Raw genomic sequence first — 17,043 nt, forward strand, 5'->3', positions numbered from 1 at the left:
ACATCAACAACTCAGTGTAAATAAGTTTATTATTATCAAACACGAACAAATAAATAACATTTAAAACAAATCAAAAATCCACAACAATACAAAATTTGCAAAAGGTTTTAGCTACAAATATTTAAGGCAACACGAAGAGTAACACTTCAAGTATCAGCCATTGATATGAAGACGAACAAAATACTACTCATATCACACAAGCAGGGTTTAATATGTGTGAATACAAGAGGTGGCGAATCACAAAGGGGATGAACGAACAGGTGTGTTTCAGCTGGGTGTCCTAATGCACCTCTTTTCCACCCACACAGAGAGCTTCCAGAGAACCGGCCCACCTCTCAACTGGTTTTAGTGGCGATTATGCTGAGTTGCGAGAAGTTAAGAAATACTGTGGGAAGAAAAATGATGACAGAGAGAATCTGACGACTGCCTGCTGGTTGTTGTGATAGTCCTTCTCATGGTCACTGACCTGAGGGCCTAAAACACCGTGCCTGGGATCTCTGAAGCGTAGTGCTGGCCTCAGCTTTTGTCACTTGGGACTAGTCTGCACTACACTGGGCACCAGCATTGTCTTTGTGGAAAAGGGGAAATACTGTTTTTTCCACAAAAGACAAAGATTTATAACAGCAGCAGGAAAAACACAAGCAATGCTTATTTCCCATTAAATGTAACACTGAGCCATATAGCACAGCACATACAAGGGTGCTTTTCCAAAGTGTCTGCTCTGAAAAAGCTTATCTACCACATGTTTACTTCCTAACATCATCAAGTGGATCTATTATAATTTTTCTCGTTTTCTGTCATAAATACTTTGGCACAGACAAAAGTTAAGGCTTCACACTGCTCTAACTGTTTTATCTACGCTTGGCTTTAAAAGAATGGTAATATCCCTAATATGGTCTTCTCACAGAAGCCCCACCCACTTTCTGCTTGAAACCTGTTTTATGAGGGGCAGCCAATCAGGAGAAAGTTGACTAAAACAGCTCATTTTAGCTAGTGAACGAGAGCGAGGTGCTACGCCAAGATGTAGTATCAGATAATAAGGAAAACCTTTAACTGTTAATCATGCAAAGCCATGCTGGTAGAGTCAAACAACAAAAAAAGGAACTGGAAATAAGCAGAACAAAACTCCAAGCTATGTTTCAAATCTGAGAGTAAGATTGAAGTATATTTTATTCTGTTTCATAGATGTTTATAAAGCTTATGCAGGAAAAGAGCTGCCAATGTCAGCAAACGTGAAACAAGCTGCTGTGTATCTATTAGATCGCCAACTTTAAGGCATGTGACAGCAGTCACACTTTAAGAATATGTTTCAGGATCTGTGGTCCTGAAATTTCAGTCAAAGTGGTCACAAAGTTAACAAAAGAGGAGCTAAAGTATCTTATTTCAGACAATGGATGGACTGAGGAGCTGCACCAAGCCTCAGCAAAAGACAAATAAGGATATCTGCTACCTGTGAATCATGCAAAGCCACTCTAGTGGAGTTCATGAATAAAAATATTAGGCTGGAAATAAGCACAATTGGTCACCTTTAAACAAAGCGATTGCCTATCTGAAGACTACAATGCACAACCTACTAAAGAGTATTTGTTCCCAACACAAATCTAATATTTGACCCCAAATTTATGAACTGCTGTCTTCCTCTAGTACCCAAAGGAACAGAGAGATGATCAATACTGTTCACTGTAGCTGTCAGAACGTCTGCTGCGAGTCTATAAATCTTTCAGGTGCTGTGAACAACCCTTTAAAGTTGCTGCCAAACGATTTTTTCTGTCAACTCAACATTTTCGCACAAATATCTTCAACATGAATAATCTGAAGATGGCAAAAAAAATTAAATAAATAAATAAATTAAAAAATGCCGGAAGCAGACGTGACATAGCCGCTTCTCTGTAGACACCATGGTGTCAAAAATGTTCTCAAAGCCCCCGAGATGAAATACAATGATATGCATTAGTCATCCATTTGAATCAAATTTGGTTTTTGGATTTGGAAACTCTCAAATGATTAGTAATACTCTATTCATGTAATCACTAGAGGGCTCGTTAGGAGTTCTCACTGGGGCCAATTAGGAAGGTGTCATTGGGGTCTAGAGGAGGAAGCGCTCTTGGGGACCCTCTGAGGATTTGCTCTGAAATGTCCTCGTTTGGTTTCTGGCAGGGGCTCAGCAGAGAATCCAGACTTTTGTGCTGTCCTCGTCATAACCCCGCGGTGCCTTCCTGCAGCCTTTCTTTGGATCCTGAAACAAAGACAAGTTTTAGAGCTGACAAAGAAATGAAGAAGAAAGTTTTTTCTTTCTGTGGTGCAGGATTTTCAATTCATCACAAAATTAAAGGAACTGCTGCATTTTTACCTTGCAATAAAAAGCCACTCCAGTGGTTCTTATGTTACTTGTAATGACTGGGTTTGGTTTGTGAAGAAAACAGAAAAACAGCAACGATGCAGGAAAAACTCACATCATTCCTCTTTTCCTCTCCAGCGACTTCTGTGTTGCAGCTGACAGAAAGCTCTTTCCTCTGGGGCGGCCAGTCTGTGAACCCTAAACACACAAGCGCGCGCGCGCGTGCGCGCGCACACACACACACACACACACACACACACACACACACACGTAAAAATGCACAATATTTAGAACATAGTCTCTGCAGCAGCCACCAGTCATACTTGCCAACCTTGAGACCTCAGAATTAGGGAGACATTCAAAAGGGATGTTGGGTGGGGGAGTGGTATACATATACATATATATACAGAAAATTAGAATTTTACAATGTTTATTTATTGGATAAAATAAGTTAAATGTCACTGTTAATACTGTCCAGCCGGAAACAGCGGGGCTGTCCAAATTCAGAGGCTGCGTCCACCTGAGGACCCGGCCTTCGCGCACTACAGAAAGCCGGCTAGACCGGAAATGAGCGACTGTGAAATTGGACAGTCTAGCCTTCAGAATTACGTCACGAGCTCTCTCGGTGGAGTGAAACTCTGCTGTCTGCTCCTTGTTATCTAAAATATAACCGGACGCTGGCGTAAATTTTCGAAAAGTTTATTTTGCGACCCAGAATGAGTAATAAGAGTAATATTAAAACTAAGTAGCTGCAGTAGTAGAAGCCATTGTTGGAAACTGGAATTGACCGGCCCAATCTGGGGTTTTTCAATTTTGTTGTCCGGGTGGAAAATCGGGAGAATGGTGGCTCTGGGAGATTTTTGGGAGGGGCACTGAAATTCGGGATTCTCCCAGAAAAATCGGGAGGGTTGGCATGTATGCCACCAGTATCAAAAGCAAATTTATACACTGTTGATGGAATATTAGAATTTCTGCTTCTCAGCCTAGAAACTCAGATCACAAACTAGAGCTGATAGTTTCTCTTTGCCAGCATTAGAAGAACTTGTTTGATGGCACTCAACGGATTGATCAATAATTAGAACAATGTGAAAGTCCAAGGAACTCAGTGAAGATCTAAGAAGGAGAATTGTGGATTTACCAGAGTTAGGAAGGTCTCTTGGAGTCATTTCTAAAGAGATTCCAACATCACCAGTTCAAACAACTGCATCAAAGTTCACATTATTTTTATGTGTCACCACTAGGGCTGGGCCATATCATAACATTCATGGTAATACAGTTATAATGTTGGGCAACGATAAGAAAATGAAATATCATGATATAATATGGGTAAAATACGCATGCACAGTGCCCCCCCCATACGCACATGGCGGAAAAAGCATAGCGGCGACAGAGAATGAGAAGGGCGAAAGCAGATCGTTGAATGAAACGGATGAACCAGAATTGGTTTGTAAAAATGCAACTTCAGTGGTGTGGAACTGGTTTGGCTTTCTTCTGTCAGATACACACCAGAGCACATTTTTTGGTAGAGCATGCTAGCGGGCCGTCGTTATTACCGTGTTTTTCGGAAAATACGGCACACTTAAAATCAATCCTTTGATTTTCTGAAAAATTGACAGTGCCCCTTATAATCCTGTGTGCCTTATGTATGAATTCTGGTTGTGCTTACTGACTTCGAACTGATTTTATGTGGTACACGGTGCTCAGAAATTTGTCAAAAAATGTTTTAGTACGACTTTCGGAAGCTACAAAGCCGCACTGCTTGATGTCAGAGCATTACGGCTACCGTAGTCGGGAGCCTCGCGGAGTAATACGTACTGTGCTTCAACATAATATTACCGTATTGTGTGTGTATAACCTCTTTTTAAGTTTTGTGGATATTCTACATGGTTATGCTGAGGATATGTTGGCCAATTTCCATTGGAAATGCCTTTTGGTTAAACTGTCAGCAAGGAATTTGCATTTGCACTGTTAAATTTTTATATAACTTTAATGCACATAAAAAACAGCTGCTTGTTTAAGTGAAAATACATTGATGGGTTTTTTTTGCACTAATAAAGTTGTGGAGTTGTAAAGTATTTTGTTTTGTGTCAATTATATCCTCAGTTATATCGTTATCGCACATTTTCAAATATATATTGTGATAAATATTTTTGGCCATATTGCCCTGCCCTAGTCACCACTTTGCCAGGGTCTGAAAGAAGACCCAAACTGTCACGCTCAGATGAGAGGAAATTGGTTTGGATGTTCAGGAACAACACAGGGACCACCAAGGCTCAAAACTGCCATGAACTGGAAACTGCTGGAACATCAGCATCAGTATCCACCGTGAAATGAGTTGAAACTCAAAATGGACTGAAAGGGTGCAGAGAAAGAAGTCTTTGACCCAAAACTGACACCTCCAGCTTCACTGAAATATGCAGCTAACCACATGGACAAGCCGACTGCCTTCTGGGGAACAGTTTCCTGGTTAGATGAGGCAGAGGTTCAGTCCTGTGCCCAACATGACAAGAGGTATGTTTGGAGGAAAAAGGGGAGACTTTCAAATGTAAGAACACTAGCCCAGCTGTCAAGCATGGTGGTGGCATCATCATGCTCTGGGGCTCCATACAGTTGGATCTAGAGTGGCCAAATATCCAGCCAGAACTGTGCCAGAAGCTCGTTAATGGCTACAAAAAGGATCTGGCCAAGGTCGAACTTGCTGCAAGAAATTTAACCAACTATTAGTGGGGGTGCATGGATATATTTGAGCTTGTATGTATACTTGACTCTGTGTGGGTTGCAGAAAACCCAAAATAAATTAAATCTTTGGACTTTTTAAAAGTCATTAAAGATGTGTGATGTATATGCTGTACGATGTACCACTCCACCCTGAAAAATGAAGTTAAAAATAAACAAAGACCAAAATTTCTGTGACATTCATGCCGACAGTGAGTGTATACAAACTTCTAACCACAACTGCATTTGTGTGATGTGTCTTTTGACCCAGCTGGTGTACTCTTACATCCTCATGAGCCCTAATTTTATAGTGAAAGTGAGGAAAAAACAAAAACAAAACAGTATGAGTCTTTCTTACTTTAACCTTTTGACTTGCTGTCACATGAACACACAGTCTTATGAATTAATGAGTCTTCAGGTGTGGTACACCGGAACATGGGTAGTATTGTATTGTAACAAGTTACAGCTAACTATATGCATATCCTGTGCATGTCAGGAGTTAAACATAAGGTTAATCACCTGTTATGAAGGACACTTTGGTTAAGTCAAAGGAATAGAGAACATAAAGTGAAATATGATTAGCTGCTCATCCCATCCACTCATATTTTCTCTTCCTGCTGGAGAGATGATCCAGTGTTCATTTTGTTAAAAGCTTTCTCTGACTGCACTAAAATGAATTCATGATTTTGTGCACATATATAAATACACACACACACACACACACACACACACACACACACACACACACACACACACACACACACACACACACGAAGTCTGTCAAACAATGTAACAACATCATATCATTCAGTTTTACTATTGCAATGTAGTATATTCAGAGTTCACCTTTTAGTTTAGAGGTTCAACCATAATAAAGGTTATGCCACAAAATGGAAAACATACTGTTCATTAACATTTAAATGACCTGCATCACTTCTCAGTCATGCTGACTGTTTCTTTGGTGTTTCTGTGAATTGTGGGAGTGCATTATCTCTTTTCCTCTTACAAAAGATTCTGTGTAGCCTCTGCAAAAGGAAGTAATACAGGTGGTAATAAAGGAAGCACTGAAGCACTTTTCCACAGTACTTAGAGAATGTGAATTTTCTTATTAAGACTGCCATTAAAATACTCCAGGGTCACTTTACAGTCACTTGACTGGAGAACCAGAAGAAAACCTGACTACTGACCACATGTGTAAACACAGCCTATGATCTCCTGAAAAGGTTACCTGTCGTCTGAGCTCTCTCTCCTTGGCGAGCTCTCTGTCCCAGCTGATCAGCTGCATTCGCTCTCTGGCTGACAGGTTGAAGAATATGTCGTAGACCTCATAAAGTGCAGCGCGCAGCTGGAGGAGCAAACAATTACAGAGCAGACGATGGCTTCAATGAATGCGTGCAGTCACAGTAACTGTTGTGGTAACTGCTAATGGAGCGAGTAATTGTTGAGTTGACGGTGTGCAGGAGAGCAGAGAGGTTAACAGATGTGTTTACAACATTTATACCTGCAGTGTGACTCTCTCCTCCAGTAAGAGGTCCTGTTTGTTGCAGAGCTGAGTGCTCTGCTGCCGGAGGGCCTGCAGGAACTGCTGTGTGTCCTAAATGAGCAAAAGCACACACACAGCAAAGATTGCGCTATTATTTAGTTATATTTATCATGAATATTATGTTTACACAGAGACAAACTGAATGGTGAAATCTGTCAAATAGATATTTAAAATATTCATGGATTTACGATTAAATTAAAGTACAAAAAACAAAAACAAAAAACGCTGCCAGCACCTGCTGGTTTACATGTTATTTAGTAAAAATTTAAATTTCACCAAAATTAAGAACACAGTTGCTTCAGCTGCTGAAGATACCCCCAATTTTTTTTTCTTCTATTCAAATATCAAACATGGATGGTATAATAATCCCTCAGTCCATTTGAGGGTTGTTTTTACAAACAAATGTAAGACATTGAAGACTTCACTGCAACATTCACACTTTTCAAAGGCATCCAGTGGCTGTGACTGGACTTCTGGTGGTTGCGTTTTGTTATGGTATAAAAGACAAGATGTTGCCAGCAACACTGTGTTCATGTGTGTTGGTTAATCTTATGCTTAACCCACTACCAGTGTTTTAGCCTGTCCAGATGATCAGATTCATCTGTCACTATTAAAAAACAAACGAACGCAAAAACCTCATAAGTGATGGAAAATATTTGTTTAACGCGACCCCTGATTGAGGAAGTCTCTGTTTTAGACTGTATGCTGCACTGTCAAGGACTCCAGGAAGGATCGCAGCTGCATGGCTGTAGCTAAAGGGTATCCTAATAAATTAAATTAGGCACAGCTGTACACATCTGCACACAAGCAGAGCTCATTTAATGACAATAAGAGCATGTGCTGCAAGAAACAGACGTGTCGCTGCTGTCTCCACTCACCCTGACGGTGCGCACCAGCTGTGTCACTCTCTCCGTCCTCAGCAACCTGCGAGTTAGAAAACCCTTCACAGCCGCTGCCAGCAGGGGGCGGTAGTGCTGCGAGCTGGAAGGCTGAGGAAGAGGAGAAAGAAGGGAAAACGAGTGATGAGAGAGGGGTGAATAATGAGAACCAGAGGGGAGGAGAGAGGAGAATGCTAATTCCATCAGTGACAACCAATTAATTTCCCACGCAGCTTCTCAAGGTCTTTTGGTTGGCATCTGTTTAGTGCATCAACGCAAGTGGACTCGTGGCTCATCATTATAATAGAGAATAATAAGCAGAATAATAAGCAGCTGATGTGCCATCACTCACTTGTTGATTCAAGAGCGGTTGCATTAAAAAGACATGTTTGTTGAACAAATGTACTTCTACTGAAGCTGAACTGCTGTGCGGGGAGACATATAAAAGCACAATAACAGATAAAAAGGGATGCTGATGAGGATTAAGACATGTGGGGGGTGGAGTGTGTTTTACATGAGCGTGTCAGCCAACTGGTGATGACTAAAAATCCTTCAGATAAAAGGGTGAGCAGGGCAAGCTTTCTGCATCACCCACATGAGTGGACAAATATTATGGTAATACCTGAGAGAGGGTAGAAAAGGTCAACGTGTCCCCAAGACGTGAGCCTGACATGGAGCAGGGGAAGGACACGCTCTGAAGGATACGATAACGGACTGCCAGCGCCTGAGAGACAGAGAGACACATACGGAATAAGAGGAAAAGTTCATGTGTATGTGAGTGCACATTTGGGAGCAGGCAAGGTTGGAAAATATTGAATTGGAAAGGACAGCAAATGAGGCAGGAGAAAGAAATTAATTGAGGGTAGAGACGAAGAGACAGAAGGGGGAGAGATGGGGCACAGAGGTAAGAGGGATGAGATGAGCAGCAGAGCAGAGGGATGACCAGGATGATGAGACGAGAGAGATGGAGGAAATTAATACAGCCAGAGAGTAAAAACAATGTTGGTGGAGGTATAAAACAAAACAAAAAGTGGGATCAGAGGAGAGAGGAGGTAAAAAAAAAAAAAAGGAGGGAGGAGAAGGCAAAGGGACCATTAGCGGTGGCACTCAGCGGGACGATCTGGCACTTAACCACAGACGCTCATGAATTAAACAAATTATCCTTTCCTTTTCTGTGTCAATTCCCTCGATCCCCTCCACCCACTACCAGAGAGTCCAGCAGACAGCTCGCTCTCATCACAGCGCAGATGATGGAAGGACGGAGGGGAGTCAAAAAGAAGTCTTTTTATGAAACAGCTTATGTTAATTATATTGTTGTTAAGGATACATAAATTAAACAGAGCCTGTGATTAACAGGGCAAGGACACGGGCCAAGAACAAACACAGACACAAGCTGAAGAAACAGGAACCGGTTGCCAGAGAACAGCAGGCGTCCTTGAAGTCTTGCATGTGCGCGCACACACACACACACACACACACACACACACACACACACACACACACACACACACACACACACACACACACACACACACACACAGAAAGAGGCGACCGTGCCAGCTCGCCTCTTAGGGATGTAATGAAACATTTATGGTAGAAACCCTTTTTTTTTTTTTTTTTTTTACTGGGGAGAGTCTGAAGGTCTCTTGTAATGAGCAAACGTCTGTAGTCAGCCCACGACCTGGGTCTCCAAAAGCTCACTCTAACAGGTAGGGTGAGACAGTGTGTGTGTGTGTGTGCGTTTGTGTGCACATGGTCACATGTGGAACAATGCCAAAGTCTTTTTCAAATGCCTGCTTCTAGTTTCAAAGAAACATTTATGGTCAGTATTGTATTACCGCTCAGTAAATTGGCTAGAAACTCACAACGCCTGTTTTCCTCGTCTTTAAAAGATTAAAACTGGAGCTCAGTTTTTATTTCTCATAGGTGACTTTGGGTGAAGTCGGAAACCTTGGCGGAGTGAATTATGGTTGCTGTACTGGAATTACGCAGTGCTAGATCTGTACAGCAATACGTGATGCAATCTAATGCAAGAAGCAGACCAATGGGAGGGAGGTAATATCACTGACTGCGTTTTTACCATATTTAGACTTAGAATAAATGATCACTTGTTCGGGGGTCTCAGGAATATATAATTTCAGATTATTTTTTCCATTTTCTTGATGTAACTTGACAAACAGCTTTAGATTGCATCAAATAAAACAATGACAGAATGACCCTGACAGTGCTCTATACCGCTTCTCTATCATTGTTGAAGAAATCTATTAACAGAAGCAAACTGTTTAAATTCCTTTTCTAATCTGTGGCCTATTTATTTAAACTCATGATTGAATACTCTGTGTAAAAAAAAAGAAGCTAAAAGAACTGCTAAAATATTAATAGATGCCACTCAGATATGAGTAAATGCTGTATTTCTTCTCAACTTTCTTTGTGCATGTGAATATTTTTAGCAACAGACTAAAGAAAAGTATAAAAATGTTTTTCAGCATATAAAATGCAATATTTCTGCGCATACAGCAGTTTCTGGATAACATTTCAAGTCTTCAATCTATTTCAATCTATTTTACATCAAGCTATCCAACTTACAACTCATATTGAACAAATTATTAATAATAATTAATAAATAAACAGGACAGGTGTAATAAGCCTACACCTGTATTTTTTTCCCATTTAATTCAATTCTTTGTTATCATTCTTTATTTTTTATTAGCATTTTTGGTTTGTTATTGTGTGACTTACTGTAAGTAATTATCATCGATATCATCTAGCACTTAATATTCTGAGATCTTTTGTGAATAAATAAATCTCAGTGAGATGTAGAGTGAAATTACCATAAAAAAATAAATAAAGTATAAACACTCTTTTTATTTAACTGCAAACACCTTGGGCGACATGTTTGATGTCAGCTCTGTATGCATGATATTTTAAAGCTGTTCTGATTAAATCCATTAGCTGCAGCAGTGGTCCCTAAACTTTTTCTAACCATAGCACTTCCTGAGATCTAAAAACATTACTTTTTTAGCACTATTGGTTAATTTGATATTTTTTTTCTGTACATCAAACACTCCTCACTAAGACGATAACGATGAGCTGGTATTACCAACTAAACATATGCAAATAATTATCATCGTTATTAAAGTGCCCGATTATTCTCATTGTCAGTTCTATAGATTTATTCTTGGACTCTGCTAAAATACTTTTGTATGAGTCACAATTCAAAATAATCCTTATTTGTTTTATACTGGGCCATGGGGTAGCCCCTCAGAGCATCCTCTCTCTCCACCAAGATGACTTAAGCCAACTTTCTTCTGATTGGCTGCCCCTCATTCTCAAAAGGTTTGAATAGGAGGTTACCCTATTAGGGATATCCACTCTTAGTGACATCATACAGAGCAGAAAAATGGGTGTTTACATCAGTCTAAAGTCTTTGGGTTATGTGTGCTTACACTGTACCATTAGTTAAAACTTTATCAGGAGATTTTGATCCAAATTGGCAACAAACCATCAGAGGTGCAGCAAGTATTAAACAAACGAGTTTGGGAAGAAAATACCTGAAATATACAGAGTAATTTGTACATAGCTGGACTCTCAAATAAACCTTCTGCCACTCTTTTTCTTTGCTTCACATTTGTCTATTTCCACACTTTTAAAAAAATGTTTCAGATCTATCATCTAAAGGAAATATATGAATCCAATAACAAAATAGCAGTAATATGTATAGTACAATACAATAAATAATAAAATAAGTCTCACCTGTAGTAGCTCCTCCTGCTGTCTCCTGTGCTCCTCTTGCAGCGCTCTGACCTGAGCAGCGTGTATCTCTTTCAGCTGCTCTCGCTTATCCCTCTGACTGCCGAGACCTTCACACCACTGCCCTGCAGCTACAGACAGGAAACACAACATGTGGTCACATATGAAATTCACTGTTGGCCCACTACATTTGCCTACAGGTCATTTGCACAACTGTTACTATACTTTATAAGATTTGAAAAATTAGCTTTCTAATGATGTAGAGTCTGGGGTTGAGTCTAAATATTTTCTCCTTTTCCCCTTTTTGTGGCACAAAGATTAAAGAAGAGCTGCTATCTTTTTTCTTTACCTTTATTTTCTGTCATATATTACACTTAAACCAAAATCTAAAGACATCATTATGGGCGAGGTGTCTGTCAGTGTCTGGGTGAGCTGTAACATTACCAGCACACCTAACCATTTATAGTGTTGAGGCACCCGAGGCACGATGGAAAGAAAGGTGTCACCACTCGATCAAAGAGTTTTTTTTACACAACACCTCATCATTTCCACGTGATGCACTATCCCCTCCTGTATTAAACATCAAGAGTCTCCAACTCAAGACAAAACAACACAAAGACGTCGGCTATTTTTGGTGCATGTATAAACTGTCAGGCCTCAAACTGTTCTAAACACTGTGTTTCAGGCAGTTTGTTCTACTCTTGGCTCTGTATGATGTCACTGAGAATAAATATCTAATAACTAACATGGTTATTTAAACAACACTTCCTCTTCTCGTCTTACCTCTGGGTGTGCTGGAGTTGGGTCTGACAGAGTCCACTCCCCCACTGGTATTGGCACTCCCTTCCAGTGTCTCCTCCATCGTGTGCATTAGCAGTCTCCGTTTGACCTTGGACACCCCTCCCTGACCGTCACTGCCACTCTGTGGGGTCAGATGCTTTTCTTGCTCAGGATGACCTTGTGACCCTGATCTTTCAGTGAACCACAGGCCAGACGGTGTGTCCACATCATATGACTGATTTAGAGATGGTGAGTGGGTGGAGTTGTGACCTTCTAGGGCCAATTCTTTCCTTCTTTCAACAAGGTGTTTACTGTTATCTGAAGGCACTGAGATGTAACTCCGAAAAGGAGGATCAGATGGAACATTTCGGAAAACATCGGGAATGCGCATCTGCTGAGCCACAGAAAGGATGCATTTACCAGGTGGCTGCTGCTTTCCGCAATCTCCAGGCTGTGCAGAACTCCCGGTTAGTGCTTCTCTGCTCACTTTTTTCCAACTTTCTCTCTCTGCAGATAAGGTTTTGATCAATTTGCGCTCGCTAAAATCACAGAGCTCATCCCCGTTCTCCTTAACTGTGAGGGGAACATCATCTGTGTCACTGACAGTCGCTTCCGGAACTAAGTCTCCATGCATGTTTCTGTAATTGTTATATAACTGTCTGCTCGACCACTTCTTGTACTCTGCATCACTGCTATTATCACCATGAGCTCTCTGCTTGTCCTCCCAATAATCACTTTTTATTTGCTCATTTGTCATACCCTTAAAACTTAACTCACTTTGCAGGCTGCTCTCAGCTTGGCTGTGACTGTCTTCTTTCAAGTTTTCTTTCACCGTTGACTCAAGATCTGTGATCAGAACCTTAAGACTGGACAGGTCTGACTCCAACTGATCCATGTGCTGTGAACTCTCAGTTAAAATGCTTGTTACTTCCCCTTCAACTGTGAGATTCACTCCGGGAGGACCCACTATAGGACTGTTTTGATGACCTGGATTAACTTCTTCAGAATTGTGATGGTCTTTCAAACCAGTACCAACCTCAAGTTTCCCCTTTGAGGTCTCCTCCACATCAACCTTTTGTCCACTTTTTCTTTTGTAGTGAACAGGGCTCCTGCAGAAGCTAGGGGCTGGGACTGTGCGATATTTCCCTGCTCCTTTAAAAAAAGCTGGAGGATCTTTAACAAGGGAAGTTTCTAATGGCTGTTGCTGGATGAAGGCACTGAATTGTTTTGGCTTTATTAAGACCTCCTGTGAACTGTTCAGCCTATTACTTATGATGATTGTTTCTTCATCAACACTAGTCATTTCCTTATTATCTCCATCTCCTGTTAAATGTGTCATATTTTTCCCAGAGAGTTCACTTTCAATCATCCGCTCATTCTCATAGGATTTCTTTAACGAAGTTTCCACTGACGAGATAAAAGTACTTCTCTTGTCTTTAGTCTTCTTCCCCTCTGCAGTCACAGTGTCCTTGTAAGGGATCTCATCATTCTCCTTATCAGAGCTGCTCTGCTCCTCTGCCTTTGCTCTTGGCTGTTCTTGGGTTCTCTCTTGGATTTTAGTGTTTTTGGCTTGGTTCCTAAGCATCCGCTGGCGCCGTCGATACTCCTGAGATTTCTTCAGCAAGGCCTGGAGGCTCAGACGATAAGGCTCCTCAGACAGCTTTGAGTCTGCTTCATCTACCTGGTTGTCCTCTAGTTCAGTCTCTCTGGGACTACGCTGAACACACAGTTCTGTTGTAAGACGGTGACGAGTGCTTTGTGTGTGTGTTGGATTATCTGAAAAGCTGCTTTTTTCCAAAAAAGCAACTGAGTCCTCATTTTTGTCTAAATGTGCATCTTTGTCAGGGTCATGCACTGAACTAAAGGGATCGTTATCATCACGCATCACACTGTCCAGTTGACCATTTTTAGATTTTTCTGTTGGTAAAGGATTACACAAGAGTGAATCCTCCTCAAATGACATGCAACAAATTTCTCTCAACTCTGTTAAGTTATCACAAAAAGATGACTCCCGCCCACTCCTCTCTAATTCCTCTCCATCTATGGGAGGGTGGCTGATAATATCTGGCATCTTGGCGATTGTATTTGAGGTGTTGTGAAGAAAAAAGCCCACTGTGTTATAAAATCCTTCTGAGTAGTCTGAGACATTGCTCTCGTTTTCTGCATTAATCCTTTCAGGGATAGCAGTACAGTTTTCTACATTCTCGTTGGTGACATAACCTGAGGAGAGCGACTGGCAGCTTGCACTATGTAAAAAATTTGGCTGTGATCCTTGTTGGCTGTTAACTTGGTCAGTAAGGCATCCTTCCTGGTAATTTTCCTGAGGTGTCACGTTAGAGGCGAAAAAGGGACTATATGTCGTCGATGTCAGTGGAGGAAGACAAACACCAACTTTTCCTTTCGCTGCAGCTGGGAGCGAAACATTATCACTGCTTCCCGCAAAAAAATCATCCGGACACACCAGTCCACCAGTGGTTTTACGGAAATATGAAGATTGTGTGATAATTTCTGACTCTTGAAGCAACTCCTCGAGTGTTGGTGTCTTCCTCAGCTGGAAAAACATGAGCAGAAACAAAAATAATGCAATGAGATTTTAAAAAATGTGCTTTTCCCTGTTCAATACAACAATGCCAAACGCTGATTATGCCAAAAAACATAATTACAGCTATTTTAGTTGGTAATTTTAATTTTCAACACTTATGCATATAATGAACTTTCAATACATCTTTTTACAGGGGATTACCCTGGAACTTTAAAAATAATTTCAACATACAAACAAATAAATAAATAATTAAAAAGCGGGGTGTACAACGTGGAGTACAGTGTGTTGTCTGGTAGAGCTAGGCCCAGAGTAGTGGGTGTTTTGGACCATAAAGTCCATCTGCCAAGGGCCATGTACATATATACCACAGCTTCCACTGCAAAATGTCCATACTGGCAGATGGAAGCTTAAAAACGGCCCAGGTGGCAGCAGACTTCCTTGGAAGACCAGCAAAGTATCAACAGGAAGAGAGATGGACAGGCAAAGCCTAATATTCAACTCGGTCATGCACTACTAAAAGCAAACCAGGTAGGAGTCCCTCAGTGACAGACGGGCAATGCAGCAGACAGACCTTGCTACCAAAAGGTTCTCAAATGTTTTCTGTGTTCTTGACTCAAGCTGAACTTTGAGTGATTTGGGTTTTTAAGGAGGGGCTTAAAAAGATTTAAATGAAAGGTGTGCAACTGATTTAAAACACAAAACAAATAAGAGATTTGTCTTGTGTTTGAATATAAAAATGATAGTTTTTGCACAACTTCCAAGAGCCAAAGCCAAAACTTACATTAATTCCAATTAATTGCCCACCCTGTGAGCCAGTATAGTGACATTTCATGATGGCTGAAGCAACTGTTTTACTGCATCAATGGTCCATTGGGTAAATGCATAACCTTATTTGTATCGGCGCAGGCTATCAGCCAAAGAATACTTGATTAATTGCAATATTTGAGTCCATCTGTATTGGACAAATTTATATAAAGTGACCACCCTCTTGGGAGGTGGATAGTCCAGATTCAAGCAGAATTTGTTTTTTAATTATTTCATGTAATTACTCACGTTAAATGGCACAGCTGGCCATACAGCACCTGAAAGCGCTATAGATTTACTTCTGTCATATTAAACTGTATTGTTGCATTTGAGTCCACAAATCATATGTGCAAACTGTGATGGTGATGTACTATTATACATTAGACGTCTCTCTCCCTATAAAAGAAAACTAAAGATTACAATATTCCTTCCGTATTTTGTGCCCGGACTCTGTCATTCTCAACTGAAGCTGCTCTCACACAAGGAGCCAACAGCATAGGTTACAAACAAAACAAAGCTTAAATTACCTGAACGCTGTGCAGAATCGTCTGGATGTAGGCCATCCGGGGATCATCTCTGAACTGAACTGTGTGGGCAGCAGCTTCGTCTCTGAGTCGACGCATCTCCTCTCTCTGTTTCTCTGAGAGCTGTGTCATCACAAAACAGACATGAGTTATCTGGAATTAATACTGTTTCATTTCAAACAAGTCTGCTTCTGTTTTATCATTATTATTAATGGATGCCTATAATTTACATTAAAGGGAGATAGGCAGCATGTCTCAGTGACTGAATTAATATGCGTCATTTTCCTTCAAACTAAGAGTGCATCTATCTATAAAAAAAAATAAGTTCAGCCTTTTGCTAAAATGATCAACCATGATGACAGCCGTAAACTTATCCAGCACCAGAGGAGGGAGGATGGATCGTCCATAGAAGCGGATGACAGAGGATGCAGATGAGGGTCTGTGGTTTTCCTCCTCTTTCTCTTCTCTTCTCCTGAGCTGAGGAAGAAGATGCTGCACAAACTCTTCGTATTCCTCCATTACTCTTCATCGGAACACAGTAGAGAGTAACTTTGGGCAGTTTAACGGCTAAAAAATTACTACCAAGTTATTGTTTGCTAACGCTAGTTTGCTAGCTAGCTTAGCTAACATAACGCTAGCTTTGGCTGCTTTTTGTTACCGTTTAAAAGTAGACGCATAAACTTAAAAAAAAAAAAAGAAGACACTGGGTTAAACTCAGCAAAGGTAGACGCTACAGCTATACTGTTGGTCCTCTTATAAGCAACACAAAAGACAGTCTGGTCAGGTCCACTGGGGGGAATCAATGTTTACATTTTTACCGCCTCTCCTCCGGGGCAACAACCGGGTAAAGAACGACAGTGACGGTTACAGAGCGCCGAAAACCCGGAGTGGATTCACACCAGGGTTCAACAAACACCCCCTTTACAACATAAAAGCATTTCACGGGAAAGGAAGAAAACCGCTACAACGTTACGTCGGACAAAGTATAAGAAGTGGATTTAATACTTAAAAAATAATGAGAAGAAATTACTTTTCACTGAACTCAGACTAACGTGATACTGCCCCCTACAGGCCTGACTGACCAAAGAAAAACATGCAGAAAAGTATGGAGATACTTTGGTGTCAGACGGAAGAGAATTAAGGGAATACAACGCTCGCATTTATTTATT

At 40.8% G+C, this 17,043-nt stretch overlaps 1 protein-coding gene across 2 annotated transcripts; it reads right to left on the reverse strand.

Moving 5' to 3' along the window:
- Positions 1 to 11: 11 nt before the first annotated feature.
- Positions 12 to 16,927, reverse strand: cp110 (centriolar coiled-coil protein 110). Of its 2 annotated transcripts, XM_085277653.1 has the most exons (10): positions 16,256 to 16,925; positions 15,878 to 15,997; positions 12,008 to 14,555; positions 11,228 to 11,355; positions 8,097 to 8,198; positions 7,475 to 7,585; positions 6,555 to 6,647; positions 6,282 to 6,398; positions 2,454 to 2,536; positions 12 to 2,236 (listed from the first exon to the last, which is right to left on the reverse strand). In XM_085277653.1, exons 1-10 carry the CDS (start codon positions 16,391 to 16,393, stop codon positions 2,077 to 2,079), a joined length of 3,600 nt encoding a protein of 1,199 aa, XP_085133779.1. In that variant the 5' UTR covers positions 16,394 to 16,925; the 3' UTR covers positions 12 to 2,076. The 2 variants fall into 2 exon arrangements, with proteins under 2 accessions (XP_085133779.1, XP_085133780.1); XM_085277654.1 differs by lacking the exon at positions 8,097 to 8,198 and having other exon boundaries at positions 16,256 to 16,927.
- Positions 16,928 to 17,043: the final 116 nt, after the last annotated feature.

The sequence above is a fragment of the Mchenga conophoros genome, linkage group LG6 (assembly GCF_057382185.1).
Source record: "Mchenga conophoros isolate Kocher_MC1m ecotype Shallow Benthic linkage group LG6, M_conophoros_male_GT1.1, whole genome shotgun sequence".
Taxonomy (NCBI): domain Eukaryota; kingdom Metazoa; phylum Chordata; class Actinopteri; order Cichliformes; family Cichlidae; genus Mchenga; species Mchenga conophoros.

What these genes read in the sequence shown, in the direction of transcription:
- cp110 (XM_085277653.1), bottom strand. Translation starts at nt 16,393, where the DNA reads ATGGAGGAATACGAAGAGTTTGTGCAGCATCTTCTTCCTCAGCTCAGG. An exon ending in GATCCATCCTCCCTCCTCTG is followed by an intron (nt 15,998 to 16,255) that starts GTGCTGGATAAG and finishes GTGATGACACAG; the next exon opens with CTCTCAGAGAAACAGAGAGA. An exon ending in CAACTCCAGCACACCCAGAG is followed by an intron (nt 11,356 to 12,007) that starts GTAAGACGAGAA and finishes TCCTGTCTGTAG; the next exon opens with CTGCAGGGCAGTGGTGTGAA.